This window comes from Phasianus colchicus, chromosome 1 (genome assembly GCF_987193195.1).
Source record: "Phasianus colchicus chromosome 1, bPhaCol1.hap1.1, whole genome shotgun sequence".
NCBI classification, from domain to species: domain Eukaryota; kingdom Metazoa; phylum Chordata; class Aves; order Galliformes; family Phasianidae; genus Phasianus; species Phasianus colchicus.
In genome coordinates, this window is record NC_143436.1 from 13,561,543 (window position 1) to 13,585,783 (window position 24,241).

Below are 24,241 nucleotides of genomic sequence, written 5' to 3' on the forward strand. Positions count from 1 at the left end.
AAAACCCTGAGGACTTAAATACGGTTCTATAAGAACAGGAATGGTAGTTGTTACACTGATTAACATTCAAACCCAGAATTTGGGTTCTATTTGCTGATTTACCTGTGTTCCTATTCTGTCCTAACTCAACAACCCAGCTTCTGCCTCTTCTGTGTCTGAGCTGCCCCAAAATAGGAGTAGCCAAGCACGGTTAGTTCCCAAGATGCAGTTCCACATGTTCATATTACTGAAGCCTTCCTAGGAAGCACTTCAGTCATATCAGCTTACACAACCTCCCTTCTAGATCAAGAAGCACACATAGGCTGCTGCAGTCTGCATTCCACGTGCTGATGCCCACACAAACTGAAGGTAAGTATGCATCTAAGTGCTCGTAGAAGAGCTGGATAATCTCACAGCTTACTCTTCCCAAAACTCAATTGTAAAAATGCACATTATACTATCTCTTCATCACATAGCTGTCTATGTGAACACATATTCTTGAAAACCTCTGATTATTCTAGTATAAAGCCATAGAAATGCCCTGGCTATCCAGTCAGTATCTCTAAAATTCCTTACTATGTACTATGTATTCCTTTACCAAAAAGAGCTACTTTTACTGAAAGACTCCTACTAGCTTTTACATAATGCCTCTGTCTTTTTTTAATTTCTGCACTATTGAACTAGACCTACTGCCTGTTAAAGATAGCTATTATAAACTCTTCCACACACAAAAAGGATAAGTAATTCTCCAGACAAGTGGGGGGATGCTGGATTAAAACTTCAATATTCCTAGCTCAAGGAAATCCTAGATCAAGTAATAAATATGCAGTGCAGGATAGAGATTCAGAGCCAAAAATTAAATATCTGTTGGCCATCATGGAAGAAATTCTGGAACACTCAAGAGTGAAATCTTGCTCTTTTAAAGCTCTTCACACAAATGTGGTGTTTGTGGGTTCCTCTGATTCTCCAGCAACAATCCGAAAAAGTCAGATGTTTTTGTTTAGAAGTGTAATACAAAGTACTCAGCACTTTTATGCTTGCATGAAGTTAAAGCACAACATAAGGAAAATTTCAGAAAAAAATTAAACATGGTAGAAATCCCAAAAAATTCTTAAGTAAAAACATGCATTAACTGTATTCATTCATTATCTCCATTATTGAGATTAAATCTATTAATGGTGCAGATAAACTGAGTAATGCAGACATCATATCTGCATACACCTTTAAAAAATTGTATAGGAAATACAACAATATATTACTTCCCTCTCTGTTTCTGGGAATATCCTAAGCATTATACTAATTTTTAAAGAATAATCCTAGGAAGATAGAACACTGATGAAATTCCCATTTGGCCAATAATATGCACTGAATAGGACATTTTCTAGAAACTTCTAAAAGTGCCAAAAGAAAGAAATCTATCATGGTCAGCATTAACTAACAAACTCCTCCTCTCAAATTCTGGAGGATTTTTTTCAGTACAGAATTGAACTACTGGGAATGATTGAAAAGGACAGACAATGGAACCACAGTAGAACATCTGTTAGCAGCAATACAGCCAAGAGAGAAAAGCTGAGTAGGAAAAAATGAGTTTATAAACCATGTCAGGATAATTTCTGCACAGAGTCAGTGCTAAAAAGAAAAAAAAGAAAAAAAAAATGTTTAAGGTAGGCCAAAGTCAGAGGAGGGAAAGGCAATCCAGGGAAAGAGTATAGGAGGAGAGCTGAGTGAGAGTTCTCTGATCTTTGGTCAGCAGGAGGTTTGCAGTTGGAAAAGCAGTGAAATAAGATTGAAGACCACAAACAGTGGTGTAACAGTTGGAAATAACAAGTTCTCAAACACTGGCACCAGAAAATCTTGCATCTGCTGATCCTCGGTTCAAGAGAGCGATCAGCTGAACATGCTGTCTGTATCTGCCTGCACAAGATGTTTAGTGGTGCCTCAGGCACATGCAGCGTGTCAGTGAAGGACATATCAATGCATACAGGAAGGGATCATGGTTCAACAACTATCTTACAAATAACAGTTTCAGTGTGGAATTGTGAAATCAGTGTCATTCCACAAGTTCCAGGAGGATAACAAAGAAAAACTCATGCAATTGTACCAAACTGAAGTTAAAGTACTTAAATGGATCAAAGGATGGACTGAAGTCCATGTGGAACTTCTATCACAGCCATTATTTTCCATAGATAGCCTCTGGAGCTTCAAACAAGTAACCAGAATTTGTACACTTTTAAGTACAACCCACTGGGGAAACAAGAAGAGCTGAGAGAGAGGGAGAGGGCCTGAAATAAAAAAGCAGTTTTCCATATGTCAGCATTTTCAGACACTCATACTGAGGAAGTGTCAAAATAGACAGTGAGTGGAATAGAGGAATGGGAATATTAGAGAAGAGCAAGAGCACATGCAGAGTATGTGTATGTTCTCTGGACATTGCCTAGTAGCAAATTCTTGGACAAAAAACTGCATGAACAGGAAAAATATATAGGAACTGTGAAGAAAGTAGAGATGAAGAAGGCCAAAGTAAGAAACAAAAATCTATTTGAAAAAAATACAAGCAATTAACAGCTGATAAGCAAGTCAGCATTACAGGCTTATTTTTTATTCCTCTGAGCTTCTCTGGAATCTACGGTAAATGAAAGTATACTCTTCATGAAACAACACAGTCACAAGTCACAATTTAATCTTGAAATTCCTTTATCTCCCTACTCTTTACTTACAAAGGCCCCAGGATCACTTTCATATCTAAAAGCAACCCAAGGATCTTTCTCTTCCTTTGCATGCTTTTTAAGTTTATTTCAGTAAACTCTCTTGATTCCCCTTCTTTTTCTGTCCATACCCAGGGAATAATTGCACGATAGTGCTGCTTGTATTCTTGAAACACAGTATACACTAGGAGTGCTGTCCAGATGGAACAACTACACTACACTGACACAGCATGGCCCTGCTCTGCACAGCACACATTAAACACAAAAAGGATTATTTTGCATCACTTTTGGCCATGACAAGGTGAAAGAAAAATGAATTCATATGTCAATACTCTGACCACTAATGGGAATAAAGCACTTCTCATCCCTCTGAGGAAATCCCAGATCCTGCACTGTGAACATGAATGGCAGTTTTTAAACACAATTCCCAGTCATACATGGAGGTGAAATGATCCTCTAAGATCCCTGAGTGGGTGGAGTAACACCACAAACAGCTAAGCTATAATCCACGTATTTCATGTACTCATTTTTCTTTGGCTCAACAACACATTCATTTGCCAAAGACAGTCTGGGCTGGAGTCACATAACATTCATATGTAGACATTAAATAATAATTACCATTTCTTGCATATATACATAACAAAGTTGCTTTAAATAAAAACAATGTTTAAAAATTGCAGTTAATTTACAAACAAAACAAGATTACCAAGGCAAACAGACCTAAAAAGCAGCTAACATTGTGATTTTACCATTAACAATAAAAATCCATTGCCAAAATCTGTGTAATCTTGGATTTATTCAGAAATATGAGGTCAGAACTGTAGCTGGGGGATGCTCCAATGGAAAGGTTCATAACATCTGGAGCATATAACTGAAAAGACAGTTCAAGGCAGTTTGTTAGCTGAAGAAATGTCAAAGGAAGAGAAATTCAATATGATATTCAATCACTAAAAGGAAACAGAGAAATAATTGTGCAGCAATTTTAAGTCACCCGCAAGAGTTTCAAAAGAATGGCATTGAATAGGATGTGTGATCAATATTAATGATCTTTAATGGAATAACTATGTTATTACTCTAATTGGTAATAGTACACTGACACAAATACCTTTAGTTCTTAAAAGGAATTACTAGGTATCTTTGAAGTTACAAGAAACAGCTTCACTGTTTTCAAAAAGCCCTGCAGACCATCACACGACTTACTATGATTTGTTTATAATAAATAGCAATGAGTAGATGAAAATAAACATAATATTTTATTTTGAACCTATTAAAGATGTAAGTACATAATGATCCATGTATATTATGGCAACCACCATACTGATTTTCCAGCTGGCACATCCAACACGCTGATGTTTCTAAGTTCAATCATTTTATCTAGATATGAATCACTTAAACCATGTGATAGAAAAGCACATAGATAAAGTTTAATGCTACGGCAACATCTGGATTTAGCTTTAAGGAGACTGTTTTTAATACAGGCTTTTATCTTCAAATCTCACCTTACTGCAGGCATATCCAGCCCATGGCCAGCAGGCCTTACACTGTGGCTGCCCCTTGTCCCAGCCATCATGATGGCAGCTCTGCCCCACCAAGTGGCCTGGACTGCCCTTCAGCACCAACCAAATATTGATGCACCACAAACCCCATCTGGGCTGAAGCCATGGCATAGGGCCCAGAGTAGTGCCTGCTCAATTTTATGAAAGATAAGTTCATGCATTTTGACACATTGGCTAATCATAGTCCTGTGAACAGCAAAGAATATGTAGCTGTGCTTTTCATTCTGATGAAGGAATTTGAGAATAGATTTCAAAAATGCTGAAAAAGTCATCAATTTTTTTTTTTGTTTGTTTATTTGTGACTCCATTTTCAGTCAACTCAGTTAAAAGTGCATGTATTGACATGACGAGGGGAAATGGCTTTAAACTGGAAGAGAGCAGATTTAAACTAGACAGTAGAAATTGTTTACTGTGAGGGTGGTGAGACATTGTTCAAGGCTGGGCTGGATGGGGCTGTGAGCAACTTCGTTTAGAGGGAAGTGTCCCAGCTTACAGCAGGGGGTTAGAACTATTAGAACTATGTGATCTTAAAGGTTCCTTCCAATCCAAATCATTCTATGATTCCATGACTCTATGAAATATATAACCTGCAAATTTTCAAAGTTAATGTATAGACTCACAATCATGTATTCAACGCAAAAATCTGATCATGTCTGTCTACCAGACTTTTATAATCCCTCTCTTAGCAGAGAGAAATATCTCTCACTTTACAGCCACTCCTTACTCATGTCATTGCTTTTTGGCAATACATGCACTTGTGAACAACTCTAATGCCATAAAATTCTAGATTTATATCAACACACACATAATTAACAAAAGCACTGTGTCCTAAAATAGCAATAGAATAAGAGAAGTTCTGTTATTCTCTTTGTGAAAATTTAAATGGAAAAAAAAAAAGATCAGTCTTTCTTATGACAAGCACTGAAGGATTAGTTCCCAGAACTTCATATGGGCAAAGTATGAAACAATGCTTTTAACTCAGAGAGAACTCAGAAATGATACATAAAATTTAAAAGAATATATTACTATAGGATACTAATGGACATGTTTTCCAGAAAACACTCTGGAAAGCAAATGTTGGAGTGTAGGAAATGTCACACAATAAACCTACTGTGGTTTAGTTTTGTACTCATAATATGCATAAGGAAAACAACATCATAAAAGGATGTAACATTTCAAAATCCAGTGCCCAGAAAGGAAACAGTGTGGCTGTGTATAATTCATTTTGGCTTTCTGGCTTTATTATCTGCCAAAGATCATTATAATATTTAAATCAATTAGTTTACTAAGTCACTTGCACGCTGATATCATCGAGAATGTTATTCTATCCTCTGATTTAAAAGCCAAAACCATGATCAAATATTTTTTAATTCCTGGCCAACTGTCTTTTCCATCACCACTTGAGAGAGCAAATTGTTCTCATCCACAATTACACAATCGCTCTCTAAAGGAAAAGAAAACACACCGAAATCAACAATTTAAATTATTATCTGATGGAATAATAAATGTAGTCTCAAAATGTCAAATTATGCTTTTTTGGAAAATAAAAACATTTTCCTTTCCTTTCCTTTTTTTTTTTTTTTTTTTTTTTTAATGCATACGCATTCAATTAAAGCGCAGTCTAGGAAAGAGTCCATTGGTAATACTCTACTGTTAGAGAAACACTGAATAAAAAGGGAATCAAAAATATCCCTTGGGGTTTTGCCCAGTTGCAACAGAGGACTTTTCCCATGGAAACACTATAAGGATGTTTTAATACTATTCATGATAAAATAGCTGAATAGTGGTTAGGATGCAGGTAACTCCTAATGAACCAAGCACACTTTCACAGCTAGTACTGAACCTTTATCACTGATCATAAAGGCTTTTATTTTCCTGCCCATTTACCTGTATAGTGGAGCCATCAGCTGCTCTGGGAAAAAGATGACTGGCCTGAAATTATTGTAAAATGCTATCACAAAGAGAATTAACCTCTGATCACATGGTCATATGTATTCTGATATATATTATCATATGTATTCCGATATATGTTATCAGGAAGGAATAAGATATTTTTCCACATCCAGAGGAACTCTTTGGGCAGCAGAATCAAGTGCCTATTATCTGTACAAAGGCTCAAGCACTACATTAATATCTTGGCCAACTCTGGGATTCTCAGTTTCTTTTAGTCTAGAAAAATACACTTGAAGATCTAGGGTAGACAAAATTTGACTTGATCTTAAACTGCCATAAGTATAGTGAATTTAAATATTCCACAGCCACCTCTCTAAAAGATTTCCAGCAGTTATCATCTCTAAGTGACACAAGGATGAACTCTCTTACCATACAGTTTCGGTGGTAACAGATTCTGCAGAAAGAGCCAGAGTTGTGCTACTCTGTAAACAGAGTAGGAGGAATTAAAAAATTATGATGGACAAAAACAGTCCTAACCTGTTTGTAAAATATTGATGGTTGAGATATTTGTATTCAAAAGTTGGCAGTGCTATGCAGTGTACATAGATTCACAAGTCTATTAATTTAATCTCGTTCTGAAGAAAAAAATATTGTTTCTAAAATCATTATTTTCCATCGGTATTCTGTCAGAAAATACGTTACCTAAACAGACACCATACATGTTTTCTGATTTATTTTGAATGACTGGCGGGCAAGTATTTTTTTACAAAGTGGCAAGGGATTATAATTGGATAGTGTGGATCTTTATGCATTGTTCTTATTTCTTTGGGGTAAAACAAGGAATGTATTTGAGGAATCAAAACTTTCCGTGAACTTCATCTCCTGAAATTGACTTTAAGTTGTTACATAGCTATCATTCAAACTTTGGAATAATCATAGAAACAGAGAATCATAGAATTGCTCAGTTGGAAAAGACCTTAAAGATCATAAAGTCCAACCACAACCTAACCATACTACCCTAACTCTAACAACTCTCCACTAAATCATGTCCCTGACCACCACAACCAAGTGGTTTTTAAACACATCCAGGGATGGTGACTCAACCACCTCCACCACTGTTCCAGTGCTTAACAATCCCTTCTGTAAAGAAGTTCTTCCTGATATCCAACCTAAACCTCCTCTGGTGCAACTTGAGGCATTTCCCCTCGTCCTGTCACCTGTCACCATTGAGAAGAGACCAACCCCACTCTCTCTGTAAGCACCTTTCAGGTATTGAAAGAGAGCAATAAGTTCTCCACTCAGCCTCCTTTTCCCCAGACTAAACTTTCCCCCAGTTCCTTCAGTTGCTCCTCATAGGACATATTCTCCAAGCCCTTGTTGCTCTTCTTTGGACTGCTCCAGCACCTCAATGTCCTTTCTGTACTGAGGTGCCCAAAACTGAAAACAGTACTTAAGGTGAGGCCTCACCAGTGCCAAGTACAGGGGCAGGATGACTTCCCTAGTCCTGCTCACCACACCATTCCTGATACAAGCCAGGATGCCATTTGCCTTCTAGGCCACCTGGGCACACTGCTGGCTCATATTCAGCTAACTGTCCATCAGTACACCAAGGTCCCTTTCCATCAGGCAGCTTTCCAGCCACTCCTCCCCAAGCATTCAACAGAGAATTGTGCTGCCATCCAGAGGGGCCTTGAGAGGCTGGAGAAAGAGGCTGGCAAGAATCTCACGAAGTTCAGCAAGGAGAAGTGCAAAGTCCTGCACGTGGAGAGGAACAACCCCAGGCACCAGGACACGCTGGGGGCCACATAGCTTGAAAACATCTCTGCTGGATGTGGCCCTGGGCACTCTGCTCTGGGTGTCCCTTCTTGGGCAGGGGTTGGGCCAGATGGACTCAGAGGTCCCTGCCATCCTTAGATAACCTGAGATTCTGCAATTCTGTTATCTCAGTGTAGCTGGATTCTGGCACTCTGATACATTTAAGCATACATTCAAGCTGAAGAAGTTTTTTAAAAATGCTAAAAATTGATTTACTATTAAGTGTTTCAAACAATAGTGGGAAAGACTACATAAAGAATTTAAGAAGAAATGTCTCTTTTTTTGGAGGAGACTTTTCCATGCCTTCTTTTTCATTAAAAAAAAAAAAAAAGAAAAAAGAAAGGAAAGGAAAGGAAAGCTTTTTCTTCCCTTTTTGTAGAATCTGCTACAGCTACACTGCATCTGCTTGTTGTGTATTTAATAATACATGCTTGTTACCCAAATACTTCAATAAATTAATCACCATTATTTTTGTGTATAATACTTAGAAGAAGGTCAGAAAGACAGGAATTCAGAATTTTCTCCAGTTCTTTATTAGGATTTTGTTCTTCTTACATTAAAATTAACAGGAATTTTAATATTTTTCATTAAGATTATGAAGTCATCGCAGTAATTTAAGATTAGACCAGATAAAGGCTACACGCACCTAAAAGCTGGACTTTGCAATGTCTTTTAGGTGTTGCTGCTTCAAATTTGAGCAGGCACTTTGCAAAATATACACAAAAATAAAACACTTCAGAAGTTCAATTAAAAAAAATACAACACCTTACACAGACAACAGGCAGCTGCCCTGAAGCAGAAAGTAGGAAATGTTAGCAGCTGTTCAGACGACTGATGGAGCTTAAGACACTTCACTTAACAGCCTAAATTTAGTGGACTGTTGCCAAGAATTAGTAGCCAATTGTCCTTTCAGTTCCACTGGTTTCATAATGACATTGCACAAGCAACTTTGGTTCAGTTGCTCCAACATTTTTATTCGTAAAGCCAAGTAGAATAGGTCAAACTGTGGGATCAAATTTATATCCCTGGTCTTTAGCATTCTTAAAATAACCTGCCTCCTTTTTATGTTCTTTTTAAAAAGTAAATAAAATTACAATAAAATATTGACAATTATCATCTTACATCACTCCATAACGAACTGTTCTGAGTTAGTAGCACCCAGGCTTGACTAACTTGAGCACATCTTGCTAGATCAACAATATTTACAAAACGGAAAATCTAGGTCAGAAAAACAGACAAACATGGTATTGAAAGCTATTCATTAGGAAGCACAGCTTCAGTAAATGCTACACATACATCTATTCTAAAAAGAAGAAAAACAACCAGGAGCTAATTTCAGATTAAATACTTCTTAGTATTCCTAAGCTCTTAAACACCCTTTAAACGTGGGCAGAATGTCACTAATTGCTCTTATGAACAGCCTTAACAAAGAATAAGAAAAGATCACTTTAATCAAAAACTGTGATGGAGAAAGATGGGTATGAGTTTCTAAACTGATGTTTTCCATGAACTGTCAGCTATTTCATTTCATCTACATTAAAACAACACTTGTAAAAGCTATACTGATAGTTTAGCATATAAAATATTGTTACCACAAGCACCATTCTTAAACATTAAATGATTGTGGCACCTAATTATTCCAAAAAGACCTTGCCCTGATAGATAGATAATACTGGATGCAGCAAGCTCAAACCACAAGAGACTGAAAGTAAATAGCATTTGGCAAGCTTTTTCCATAGCTTTTCACCTGTCATTTTAAGGCCAAGTTCCATACTGTATTTCTGCCAATATAACCTAATATTTCAGTTTAGAAGAAACTCAATAAACAAAATGAGAGAAAATATGGTAAAATTTAATTGCAACAGAAAAAAATACGTATTATATTCTAATCTGAAAATACAAAATACATTTAAGACTCAGAGTAAGACCATATACTGAATATTATATAAGACAGCAGGAGGTGGGGTTTAGAATAGATGTCAGAGGGGGTGGTGAGGTGCTGGAACAGGCTGCCCAGAGAGGTTGTGATGCCCCGTCCCTGGAGGTGTTCAAGGCTGGGTTGGAAGGGTACTGGGCAGCCTGGTATAGCATTAAATGGGGAGGTTGGTGGCCCTGCATGCGACAGGGGGGTTGGTGCTTGATGATCCTTGGGGTCCCTTCCAACCCAAGATATTCTATGATTTACATAGTAAAAACTCCCACAACCCATATCATTTGCAGAACTGAAGTAGTACACCATGTGCCAAAATACAGTAAAATATCTGAAATGAAATTCAATGTTTAAAATATTCAGTTGAAAGTATGAAAAAAAAAAAACTACCCGAAAGAAGTATAATGAGAAAAAATGCACACTATTTTTCCTAAACTAATTTCTATTTAAGGAAAGCTTTATGCCTGTAATGTAAATAATTACTTTCATAACTGCACAATAATCCAGGTCTCTCTGAAAGTAATGCCTCCTATTTATTTCCATGGAAACCACAACAGATACAAAGAGCACAATAACACTATTTAATAGAAAAAATTCTCACCATCAAAACACTTTTTCAGCAGTCACCACTATTAGCTATGCAAGTTCAACAGCAATGATCAGCAGCATGCATGCTGTACTTGTGAACATTTGCACCAGTGGAGGTGACCCACTATCACTGTCACCACTGCTGAAATGCACCACTCAGCACCTCACTGTGCTCACCTCCACTGTTTGATCTCCACATACATTCAGAGTGTCAGTGAATGTCAGTGGGTGTCATTTTTTCTGCATGGAGGAATTGAAGTACAAACCTTTGATTGATACAGCCATACTAATTCTAAAGATATTGATGTGATTCAGAATGCAGGTAGGCAGTTTGTTCTAAAAAAAAAAAAAAAAAAAAAAAAAAAAAAAAAAAAAAAAGATACAGAAATGTGCAGCCCCTTTAGAACATTAAATTCCTTCTGTACACCTCATACCTTCAAAGACTTGAATCCCATGACAATTACAGCTGGACCCATCACAGACTTCTGTTTCATGTGGATTATTTCCCTAACTTCAAAATTCAGCATAGCTTAAAATTCTAAGGAATTTTGATACAGCTCACAGAAGTATTTGAGAAAATGAATTGTTTATTATTATTTATTATTAGGGCTTAGTTTTATTGCCTAACAACAGAAGCAAACTTTTGATTTGACATTTTTCAACCTTATGAATTTTCAGTTCTGAAATGGCCCACTGAAGCATCTATTTCATGTAAAGTCAAAACCACTATTACAGCTCTAAAGCAGTGCAATAATTTTCTGTCAGTAATTCAGCATTAGGGTACTGTTGTAGCAGTGATGTTCTTAGGAAAATGTATCATAAAATGATGACATTTAGAAAGTAAATGATTCCCAGATGGCTTTGAAAACAGACTTTATCCCAGTATCAAATGTAAGCTGACAAGACTTTTTTTTTCATGGAAGCAGAACAGAAAATTGCACTAAATAACAGCATACTAATAAAGATTATTACTAAAACAATTGTGGTTTTCAGATGATCCACAGACAAATACATCTGCATTATTAGATATAGTAATGTCTCCTCATAAGTTTCAAAACATCAAGAAAATGCTATATTTTCCACAGTCTGTGAATGCTGAAACACAAATTCTATGGAATATGTTCCAAAGAGGAACAAGGAATAAAAATATTATTGAATATGAAGGATCTGACAATCTTAATATGAATGGAAATTGCTGAGCTCTTACGTCAAAATTCAACAACTATGTCCCACCTTGGCTGTTTTCCTCCCCTGCTGGAGCTTACTGCTTTTAAGGAAGACATCCAAACTGGTACCCAATAAAAACCTCTCATTAAATAAGATTGTATCTAGTAAATAGATCTACCAAAAAGAGAACAGGAGGAGCTATGGAGGCAGGAAAAGAAAGAGTTCTCTGCCTTTCTGCAGCAAATGGTCACAGATATTTAGCAAGCGGAAACTGTTGCTAGTAAACAGAAGAGTTCTTTCTGTATTTACTGCACTGAATAAAACACAGCTGAAGAAAGGTGACAGAAATACAGGTTTGCACTTCTCTCTGGAACAAGAAAGTATTTTCTTTTTTCTTTTTTTAATACAAAATGGAAGCATCTAAATTAGGATTTGGTGTTCTTTCTCCATAGCAACGGTTCTCAATGTATACGGACAGCTCCCAGCTCTTCTGTAATAATTTTTGTTCCCTCTGCAATTTACACATAAATAAAGCCATTATTTTTTGGCACAGGCATCTTCAAGAGCACTTATGTAATAGCTTGTACCATTTATTTGATATCACACACAAAAAAAATACTTGCAAAAATACTTCCAGCACAGCTGTCTCCACCTGTCCTTCCATATGTGCTTCAAGACAACCTGCAAGAGGTGCAACCCAATGCCTCACACTTCCAAGTCACATCTAGGCACACCTAGTTGGAATGCCTCCATATCGCTGTATTTGTTCATTCCAGTCCTTAACCCACCCTACACCAAAACAATCTCAGAGAATTGGCTCCCTTACCCTGCATCCCAGTTTCACTTGGGGTAGCACTGAGAAAGATGTATTACAGCTGTGCTCCCACACATCACAGCACAGCCCACTACAGCTCAGCATGCCTCATCACTAAGAAATGTCTCAGTGATGGATCCCAATAAGCTTAGGTTAGACATGCAGTAGTTCGACACTTTTCCATCAGCAAAATCTGCAGCTGCTATCATAAGATGCAGATTCACCCCTTCACCCATTTCCCCACCACTCATTCCCCATCTCTTCCCCTGTACCAAGTAAGTGCTTGTGCAGCTGGATTAAGGAACTGAACCAACCGATTCAGTGGAAGTAGAAAATGGCTGGTTTTTTGAACAGACTTGTTCTATGCAGTTCATTACAAAGTCACATAAATGACCGTAATGAACACGAAGGGGGGAACGGTGTTGAGACAAGAATGAGTGAATGAGAAAAAGGGGTGAAACAGTTTCCTCTCAACTACAGTTGCAGGTCCATGATCCTCAGCAAACCTGACATTATGAGGAATTTGAATATTGAAAACTTGATTGATCATGGTTAAGCAATACTAAACCATCACTGTATGGATATGTTTTAAATTTAGAGGCTGGATCTTAATTCATTCAATGGATAGAATAAAATTTGCTCTATGTTTCTGTTTATTACAGCGGAGTTGGACTAGATGACCTTTAAGGGTCCCTCCCAGATCAAGTGATTCTATGATTCTATGATTTTATGAAATACAATTTAATAAATATCGCTTTTAGATTTTAGATATGCAAACACTATTTAAATAATTACAAAAATAATTCTTCTTCCTACAGTTACACCTTTATATATAGATCACAGAAATATGGGTTAAAAATTATTCAACTTTTTTTCTTATACCTTGTTATTTCCTATTAAAAATCAGTATTTTTCTCAGCTTCTACTCGATTCTCCTCACAAATGCACATAAAATCATTTGCTATGTTGGGACCAATGTCTAGGCTGGCAAACTACCTTGCTTTTAAGATCCAGACCTCAGAGTTGGAATTGCGTGAGAAGTGGAAAACATTAACATTTTCTGCTAAGCCACTGAGGTAACACTTGACAGTATTTTTGATTTATAATGGCTATAAAATTAATTATATATGTAAACAGAAGATAAATCTTATTTTTTTGTATTTTTACAGCTGCTCTGTAGCATTAATCAAGAAGAAGGGCTGCATACCACAAAATAGTTGTCACTCTTAGAATTTTTTTTCTTTGTGAATTCTGGCTCTTGTGTGCATAGATATTATGTATGTGAGATCTGATTCTCTGCAGCAGCAGCACCCACACATGGCTGAGTCTTCACCACTCCTCCACCCTGTCCTCAAGTACCGAGAATCTCAGCAAACTAAGAAAAAGAATGCACCATCAATACTACCCTCTCTGAAGAACTACAGGCAGTGTATGATAAATAGCTATTCTTTCCTGTTTGAGCTATTAATAAAAATAATTTTACTTCTCAAGCGAGATTCAGCTGGCAGACTAAAACAGCTACACCACACTGCTTATTTGCAGGTCACACCAACAGTTGTACTTGCTCAGCTGACTAGTTCTCAGCTTAGTGATAGAATTTTGTCTTTTGAGGTCCCAGCTTACAAGCTGAATCCCACATTTTGTGGCAGAGATTTACATACACTGTCCAATATAGCTGTAAATAACTTTAAGCCATAAGTAAGTGCTATCAATTTTGCTTTGAGATAAGTGCCTCTAAGTCAAAACAGAAGAGGTACAAGAATAACACACTTTGAGCTCATGATTTGGATGTTGAAAAAACAGGGCTTGAGGATTAAAAAGAAAGAAACAACCCTCTCCCAAACTGGAAAACAAGGAGGGCTACTGTTGATATTGTTCATTATGGAACTAACAGAAAGATTACATTACCGCAGAGTTTTTTTAATGAAGAAAAAATGCTATTGCAGACCTCAGACTTTCTGAAAATTTGATCAGTTACTTATTCACAGTTATGAAAAGTCTGATAGGTATGGACACATGCAATAATAATGTCTTATATAATACTATCTTTTATATATTGTGGTAGTATATATAATCATTTTGGCATATATTATCTTACTAGGAAACGGAAACTTAGAATGTGGCCCTGTAGATCAAATTTTGTACATTCTAATTCTCATACCAAAAATTAATCTCTCCCTCTGTGTTATTGGAGTTTACACTTCTATGGGAGGAAACACTTCCCTCTGAGTGTTTTGTTTTGGAATAGGAGCTCAGACTTGAGAGCCTTACCATGTATCAGTGTCTGAGAAATCAGAGGTATGAGTATTATGATTCCCAAGTTCTTTAGGAGAGATATCACTGCTGCTGGATGGGACCCATGGCTGAATCATCTGACAGCAGAAATTCACTGGTTACTGAATGAGCCAGTAGTAAAAAATAGCACAGATGGACTCCATTGATGGACTTAGCCAAAATAAACCAATCTCATGTTCATGAAAACCATATGCACCAATTGTAGAAATCATACAGATGACATCAGTAAGACTTAAAGTATGTTGTTTTTTCGTGACTAAAGTCTCCTTGTGTTGTGTGTACATGACAGCAGTAGAACTATGTACACGATTTAGCAAAGGCTTACAGATTCAAGTTTCCTGTGACTTCAGTGGCCTTAGGCACATGATGAAAATTAAGTATCTGTTTTTGAGTTTTAAGCTTTGTTGGACAAAAAACAAATTCTGAGTTTACTATAGGCCATAGTCCACAATATATAAAAGAAAAACACATTGTGTTTTACTGAAATACCACTTAAACGTTTTCTCAGTGTTAAATTAGCAGAGAGACTTGATAGGACAAATAAAAGCTTCTACACAAGCTACGGAAGAAAACATTTTACCTGCACTTACAGTGTATCAGCCAACTGCAATTACTTGCAGTAACAAATCTGTAACATATACAAACTGTCCTCTAAAACTGAAGGCCTTACATCCAATGTTTAATAATTTTGTTGTTTTTCTTAAATATTGCTACAGATTAAGCACTACTGATTATACACATTGTTACTAGACTAAACACAAAGACTCATTTTTATCTGGAACTTCTTGCATCTGGGTAGAACTACCTTCTTTTCTACAAGTTAGTATATTATTAACAAGCTACATTTTGTAAAGGCACAAAAATAATGAGCAAAGCAACCTCTTCAACAAACAAATTTAAACAAATTGGTTTAGAATGTTTTGAAAGAAATCTCTCCCTACTAGCTGTGCCCTTGCAGTAGATTCTCCTCCTCTAATTTTGCTTTCAGAGCTCACACAGTCATATGGAGATGCATAATCTCCATACAGTCCTATATTTGAGAAAATAAACTGCTTTTTATCATCTTCTGGGCTTGGATTAAGAGCTCCTACCCACTGTAAACAAACCCCTTTACTTCTCTCAAAAGTTCCAGTCTTCATCTCCCCGACAAATTTCCTGATTTCTTGTTCTTCCTTAGTTTGTAGAAGCTTCTGGATGTCGGAATGGGGCTCACCTGACACTGAAGAAAAGAATACCTCCATCCTTCAGAGGTTGCACCTGACTCAAACTGAAGCAGCTAGAACAATGTAGTCAGGATGCTTTGTTTCCATCACATAAGCATATCAACAAATGTAAAATAAAAAATATCATCAAAAAATAAAAGATACATATAAAAATTAATTAGTACATCAGAAGCATTCTATTTAATCACAAACCTGTAATAAGGCTTTTTCTGGGAAACGGTATGTTTTACGTTTGATGGTAAGATCATTTGAATCAGAAAAGCCTTTCTGACTTTCCTTTGCCAGGCTCTGAAAAAGATGGTACAAGAAAAGTATAATTTTATAATGGCAGGTTCAAACTTTTGAATACTTCTAAATATTCTGAAATATAATGAAAAAAGGAAATTTGCTAAATTAGATTTAGTTAATTAATTAGATATAATTAGATGTAGTAACATAAGGGTTGAAGAAAGGTGAAACTTTCTAACTGCTATTACTGAGAATAATTACAATATTATAGCACACCTCATGATTTTCCATTGCAGCGATGCAGTATAGAAAAACAGGAAACAATCTGCATTTCCAAATTATAACATTGTGAATACTAGTTTATGCGTACAACATGACAGAAACATGCACATTTTTAAGACAAGACTTCAAAAAATATCACTATTAAAAATCTCTCTTGCTATATTGTACCCAACAACATATACTGCAAGAAAAGATCAACATGAAATGCTCTTTCTGAAGAGCTATAATCTCTACATAGGAGTAACATTGCATCTCTCTTTTTTTTTCCCCCTGTATTTTAGTTCTATAAACAGAATAGCTCCAGGGGTTATAAAGTGTTGTTTTATTGGTTGGTTGGTTTCTTTTTCATTTGGATATTGCTAAAGGCGAAAGATGAGGGAAAAAAAAGGAAGAAATATGGAAAAAGGGAAAATTCAAGGATAAAGAAAATGAAAAGGAAAAAAACAGTGGAAAGGGAAAGCCAAAGAGAATCAAAATAATGACCTTCAGAGATAATAGAATCATAGAAGTATCCTCACTGCTGATTATCACCTCAGTGGGTAACATTTCTCCTAAGACATCAGCAATCTGATCTAAGACAGGGATATCACTGATAATAGACAACAACAGTCAACTCTTTTTGCTGCTTTTGATATAAGTATACTTTTGTTCATGTGATGATAATCTAGATCACAGAGGTAATGTTCTGCTTCCCTAACATCACAATCACTAAACATCAGTATTAGCAGACAGTAAATTACTTCATTTAATAATAATTTAGCTGCTTTTCTGTAACAGTTGGTATTAATGAAGGTAATCATTAATCACTGAGCTTATATTTAAAATATGCCACTACCTACCAGAAAATGTGCATTTGTTTTTGAAGAGCTGTGGGCCTTTGCTTTCAAGACAGCACTCAAATTTATTTTGTTAGAGATATCTTGCAGTCTGCTTGCTGCTACTGAAAATATAAATAATCAGTTTGAAGAAAAGTAAAAAGAAGGGTATCATTTGAATGCTTGAGATGAATGACCATCTATTGAAATGTATTTAAACAAACAAACAAAAAAAAACGCAACAGAATCCAACCACCAAAACAAAAACAAAACAAAACGAAAACCGATCAACCATTCAGTTCAGCTTTTGTAAGGAAATAAGTAACAACTCTCAACAATTGATACAACTAACACCTTTGCAGTAGGATTTTGAGTTTGATTGCAAAGCATAAACATGACATAATCCCAACTTACCAGAGTTGTGTGTAAGACATCATTGATCTACAGTCTGAACTACCACACTGGCAATTCACTACAATGATTTCATATTGGAGCTGCAAGATACACAGAGACCACTATGAAATCAAATACTATGAAGAAAACTTTAATAATATTTCAGATAGCATAGAAGTCAAGTCAAAAGAATAAATACTGTAAAGGTAGGTACCAAGTGTTATACTAAAATATTAAACATACAAAAAGAATAGAGGATGTTAAGGTCAAATAAAGCAGTATATGAAAGATCACAAGTTCATACTGAATTAATGCAAACAACAACAACAAAAAAAGTGATTTTAAGAAAAGTTTGAAAAAAATGAGTTTTCTTTAGTCCAGGGCACCAATCTAAAAAAACCCAACAACAACAAAAACAAACAAAACAAAACAAAAACAAAAACAAGCAAACAAACAAACAAAAAAAACCAACCCCAACCCATAGTAGTCTGTGTGTAAAATGTGTTGCAAATGCAATGGAAAAATGCTCTTCATAGCCACTAAAAGATGAAAGGAGATAAGTGAGATTAGTGCAATTTTCTGCCAAAAAAAAAAAAAGTCAGTCATCATTCAAGGTGTAAAATATAAAATTTGTTACATTAAATAGACAATATAGAATCACTTATCTACTGTTATTTTAACAAAAAAAAAAAAAAAAAAAAAAAAAAAAGAGTCTTGAAATTCTACTAAAATAAACCAAATAACGACAAAGAAATATTTAAGACCTATTTTTGTTTGTGGAAAATCTACCCATGTGTCTGAAATCTGACAAAATGTTACCAGTCTGTTTTCTGTTAAATGAGTCATGCTCATACACTAATGCATTGTAGGGAATCTCTGGTAAGATACTACTTAGTTATATACTTCAGCAAGTGTACATTTTACAGTTTAACTATAAACTTTACTACCTTTTTATGCTATGCAATCTGTCACTTAAAGAAACCAGAAAGATTTGCAGGGCGAATTCCTGCAAAATACCACCAAACTTTCATTATCTGGAAGACCCAAGGAGGCAGACAAAAACTCTCAGGACTGCAAAGCAAGTTAAAACCGCATCTACACTGACATGCTTTGGTGTAAATCAGTCAGGGTCTAACAGCACATTGGCACACTCCTCCAACTTTTTCTCAAAACACATGGCTCACTCTTGAACTTTTTCCATGTGTCACTTCTTCCTTGGTTTGGGTCACAGTGTAACAGAGTTCTACTATAAACAGACCCCAGAAGTCATCAACTTTTATTCAAGAAAAAAAATCAACACTTTCTCTACTCCTTCGCTTTTTCTTAATTCTCTGTCATTCCAGTTAACTTGTTTACAGTGCAACCTGACAAATAGTCATTTTGGTACCAGCACACTGAATGGAGTTTATCCATATGTCATAGAAGGGAATATATGGTATAACTATGCACTATAGATGCCTCCCCTGCTCCTGTGAATTTGGAATTAACAAAAGCTGCCTTTTTTGAAAGTAATACTTAGAAGAGAAGAAAGACGTTAGTAACAGGAAAGAACAGGAAAGTTCTGAAATGTGGTTAGGGGAGACAATAGCACTCCAGCTCTGTAAAAGCAATGTGTGATTCATGCACAACTATCTGATCATAAGCCCATAGGTACAGGTGGCACTTTTGGCCCAATCTTTACTTTTACTGAACTTTTATTTGAAAGGATCATGTCAATAGTATCTACCTTTAAAATAGCTGTTGTAATGGAAACATTGTAAACAAACAAACAAACAAACATACCTACGGGATCTGTGGAACATAAATTCTCGGTAGAGCAAATAAAGCATTTATTTTTTTCTGTTTTCTGACTTTTCATTTTGGTCTTCACTCCTTCTCCACTTCCCATGAAGATTCCTTCTAGCTGAAGCCAAGACTATGACTCTGTGATTCCTCCCATTTTATCCCTATCACTGTTCTCTTCCCAGAAAATACTGGCCCACACCACCCTGTACTTTAGACATACACTCCACTTTCCTACCACCTCCCATACCTGCTTTTCATCAGCATCACTGCTCAGTCTTTACAGAAGTGTACCACCACCACTTGTCCCAGCAAAGTAATTCAGGGAAACTCTGCCTTTCATGGCATTCATGGAACCAAGCAGCCACAGGCCAGTCAACAAACAGCATCTTGCAATACAACCCAGCAAAAAGACAGATACATCACTGGACCAAGTGTATTTAATTTATTTTCTTTTATATGACATGGATTTTTCCCTTATGCAGAATAACTGTGTAGACTTACATGCAATTTTTTCCTTGTGAATCCGAACCCACATGCTCCACTTCTGTGTAACTGTTTTTAATATTTGGATGTCATAATGAACTAGAGCCAGAGCCATCTTCTGCTCTGCCTTTTTTCTTTTGTTCTTTTTCAGCAAAATGTATTTAATCCATCCTCTGAATTATGAAACAGAATGAATAATTTAACATGGCTAACTCAACTTGAATGCAGTAAAATCTATAAAACTGCAGTTTACTTGGAAACACAAAGCAGTCAAGCTCATCAATATAAATTTCTGATTATAAAAGCTGTTTTTTTATTTAATTTAAATAAAGTATATATTGGTTATTCATTTTAATAAATTTTCTGTTTTTTCTTAATTTCTACTTTATCACACAATAAAATCCTGCTTGCTTTCACCATCATATAGCATGTTGTCATCCACTGTTCTTTAATGTTTGGTCCATATTTAAGAAAGGATTTTTGAGTATTTATACAAATAAATTTATAAACACAAGCATTTGCTTAAGTGTTCCTCTGAATTGGCAACTAAAAGAGTTATTTTTTGTTGTTAACAATTTTGAACTTTGCTAAAAATCTCATTTCTGTTCCATGTGAAGTAACAAGATGTGATTACATTTAATGTTGCCGATACATTAAAATGTAACATTTCTCCTCATCTGATTTTCTGAAATTTCTTGAATAAATTAGATCTTAGCAGATTTGCATTTGCAAAAATCTCTCTCATTTTGCATTTAAAATATATAATGGATGCATTAATGAATGGAACATTCTATTGCTTCTGTCCAACTTCTATGGTAATTAAAAATAACTGTTAGCTCAGACAATCTTCAAAATGCTGCTGTAAGTGAAAAAGGAATAACTGTCCATGTCCCTGGTGTATAAGACAAAAATTTCCTTGCAGCAAGGAAAATTCAGCTATGAGGAAATATTTCCAGTAGAAAGGATTATGAAGTCCTGGAATAAACTGCCAGCAGAGATTGTCATGTCTCCAACACTTGTGATCTTTAAGATCACTAAAATCAGCCTAGAAAAATACTCACCAGCCTAATCCAGATACAGCTTGTAAAATGTTGACCTCTCTACCAATCCTATGATGCTGTCATTCCTTGTCAGAATTTACACTAGTGCTTTTAACAGAGCTGTACATCAGATATAATTATCAGTCTGATTTCCAAAATAAAATGGCATTGTTAAATCTCTAATCTAATCTATTCTAAGTGAAGGATCATTAAATTTTGATACACATGTCTATAACAAAGAAACTAGTGAATATCTTTATTTGTGATTATTGTGTTTTAAAAGATACCTAAGTATTATCCTCATTGTTTGAGAGGAAAAGAGGGATTACCAAAAGTATAAATTACCTACCACCAAGCACAAAGGAAACTGAATAAAGAGCAGAAGAGAACCCAGATCTATTATGGTCAGACTGAAACTCAAACTATACTTTCAATCTTGGGTACATTAACATATCCCTAACAAATAGAGTTGATCAAAATGCAGAAGTGTCAATGGACTTTGATCCTATCTGACATGAAATTTACTAGTTTTAACATAAAATAACATTGCTGAAGAAAAGTGAAACCAAACTGAAGTCTCTGATCTCTTTTTATTTTGTTCCATTAAAATGAAAACCATTTCCTCGCCCAAAGGAATTACACAGGCATACGTTTGATAAAAGGTGTTTCATAAGATGTTCCTGACTCATATGTAAAATGCAATACTTACCCAAAATACAGCTTCATTAAGTTTCTGCTATAAAAGTTCCATGCTTTGGTACATAATTCTTCAGTCATCTAAACAATTCATTTATGGCCTTAGTACACAAAACAGTTCTGTATTATGAATATTTAAAAATCAGACAAAAATATGAAATCTTAAATTAATATTGTCCATGTGCAAATTAAAGTATCTATTTTAAAGAGATAAACGTTCACGCATTATTTTCTGTTTACAGTTAGAAGTACTTCCACTGCCAAATCATACCTTTTTTATACACAGAAGTAAAGGAAAAGCTGGCTTAACATGTGAAGCAAAAGTAATGTGTGTTCTTGACGGAGGGCTTAATCTAACTGAAATTATCTTTTATCCTTCATATCCTCTCTTCAACTGACCAACTTTATCTAGCAATTTAGCAAATTAAATAAACACTCTCTGCATAAATCTTCCCTTGATCCATTACTATGTACACCATTTGTACATGACTTTAATCCATATTTATTTTAATAATCCTCTTTGAACCTCTAAAAAATCAAGGTTGTTTAAGACTAGGAGCAATGATCTTTTATTTTAAGAATATCCCCCTATGTGCTATGCTCACCTCTGGTGAGATTTGTTTTTGGAAGGCTACAAATCAGTATCAATAGAAAGAAATACAAAGGATCATTTTTCTGATACCAGATGTAACAAAAATAACATGAGAAAATCTTAAAAACAGAATTTGAGTTATTTGGTATTAGAAAGTTTGTTTACAGAGTTAATGCATATAATATATTCAGTGATTTTTACCAGTTATGCATCTACTCCAAAAAGTGTGTCCAGGTGAGTTTCTGAAATCCTCTTTAATTTTGGGTGTAAAGACGAATCAATACACAGATACCTTCAAAAATGAAAGAAATTACATTAAATATAACCATTACATAAAGCATAACCAAATTACATTGAACATATGAGTATCCTGAAAAGAAAACACTGTTTTCTCTGTAGTTAATAGATTATAATTACAAAATACACTTTATTAATAAAAAGATTAAGACCTGTATCTCTTTAGTTACAATTGACTATAGGAGATATTTTAAAATGTTTACGGAATACAAAAACAAATGATCACACTTCATTGGTACTCTTAGGACAATTTTGAAATACTGTGAAAATCAGAGCTTGATACATTCAATATAACATCAGCCATTTTCAATCAGATTATACTGTTTTGTTTCTTATCTTAATATTGAATTAACAGACATCTCGAACTTTCAGTACTTGGAGTAATGTTTCCTTCTGTTACAGACAGACGATGGTATGTCCAGGCAGGTGAAGTGTTCTGTTTTCATTTTAAAATGCAGATGACACATTTAAAAATCAAAATAAATTTTAAAAGACCGCAGTTCATTATGCGTTCATGAGAAACATAGAAATGAAAAGTATTTACCAAAATTAAAGGATAAATCAAGTCATTTTCAACTTACAGGAAAGACATCATAAACATTAGCACTAAAATCTCATCATTGCGGTTCAGGCTGCTGACATACCCTGTGATATGAGGAATTCTGATACACTGTGGAAAGGACACAGTAAGGGCACAAATCTGCATCACTCACTGCAATGACTTCATCTGTGATCATAAGGTACCAAAGTCAGTCTGAAAGCATTCAGAATGGCTGGACTTCAGGCAATGCCTGAGATCTCTTCATAGGTGGGCCTAATGAGTAAGGATTCACCTCCTACAAAGAACTTGAAATGAAGTGACACATGCACAGAATATGTGAGGAAGTTCTTGAGTGCTTCACTGGTTTGATATTGGCAGATTTGTTCACATCACAGAGTTAATGCAAATACTCAATGGCAATTTCCTGACAACGATGAGCCGTTTTGCATATCTCAGTATCTCAACAGAGTAGTCCTTTACTAAAAAGCTGTATCCATGGCAGACAATCCAATTAAGCTAAATTAAAAATAATAATAATAAAAAAAAAAATTATATAGCATAGACTTTACATATAACATAAAATTTAATTCATATTTAATTAAAATTTTCCATCTCCTTCCTTTCGTTCCCTGAATTTTTGTCTCTGGTCATTCATATTGCTACAAACTTTTGTTAATTTTCTCCTCTCTTCCCTTCTGTTACAATCTCAGAAGTTCTTCTCAATACTCAAAGCTTTTCTCATGGCCTAACCCTGGTGACACCATACAATATCATACTCAATTATTGCACAGCTGTGACACCTACAAACAAACTCCATTACTGGATGAATTCCAGTTAATAAAAAAAGAGGGTACTCTATCTTCTTAGTGACTCTTGTCAAGGTAAGTATCAGTACAGCTTGCTCTCTTTCCTTTACACCAACTGAAGACTTTTTCCCAATATTCAAAACCTTCATCAGATTGGAATTTGTAATCTCAGAGATTGTATACTTACAGAAACACATCTGAACCATGAAATTAATTACTTATACATGAAAGCTAAAACAGGAGGAGAAATTAGCTTCCACATGAGCTGTACATGAGCTTTTACTTCAAAAAAGAGTAAGAACATACAACTTTAAATAT

At 35.4% G+C, this 24,241-nt stretch overlaps 1 protein-coding gene across 1 annotated transcript in view; it reads right to left on the bottom strand.

Moving 5' to 3' along the window:
• LOC116235296 (F-box and leucine-rich repeat protein 13) overlaps positions 1–24,241 on the bottom strand; it is a 44,089-nt gene that overhangs the window by 15,103 nt on the left and 4,745 nt on the right. Inside the window, 5 exon segments of the mRNA XM_090135598.1 lie at positions 16,158–16,253; positions 17,315–17,415; positions 19,970–20,124; positions 21,701–21,768; positions 22,481–22,571. Coding sequence (XP_089991724.1) covers positions 16,158–16,253; positions 17,315–17,415; positions 19,970–20,124; positions 21,701–21,768; positions 22,481–22,571 — 511 coding nt within the window.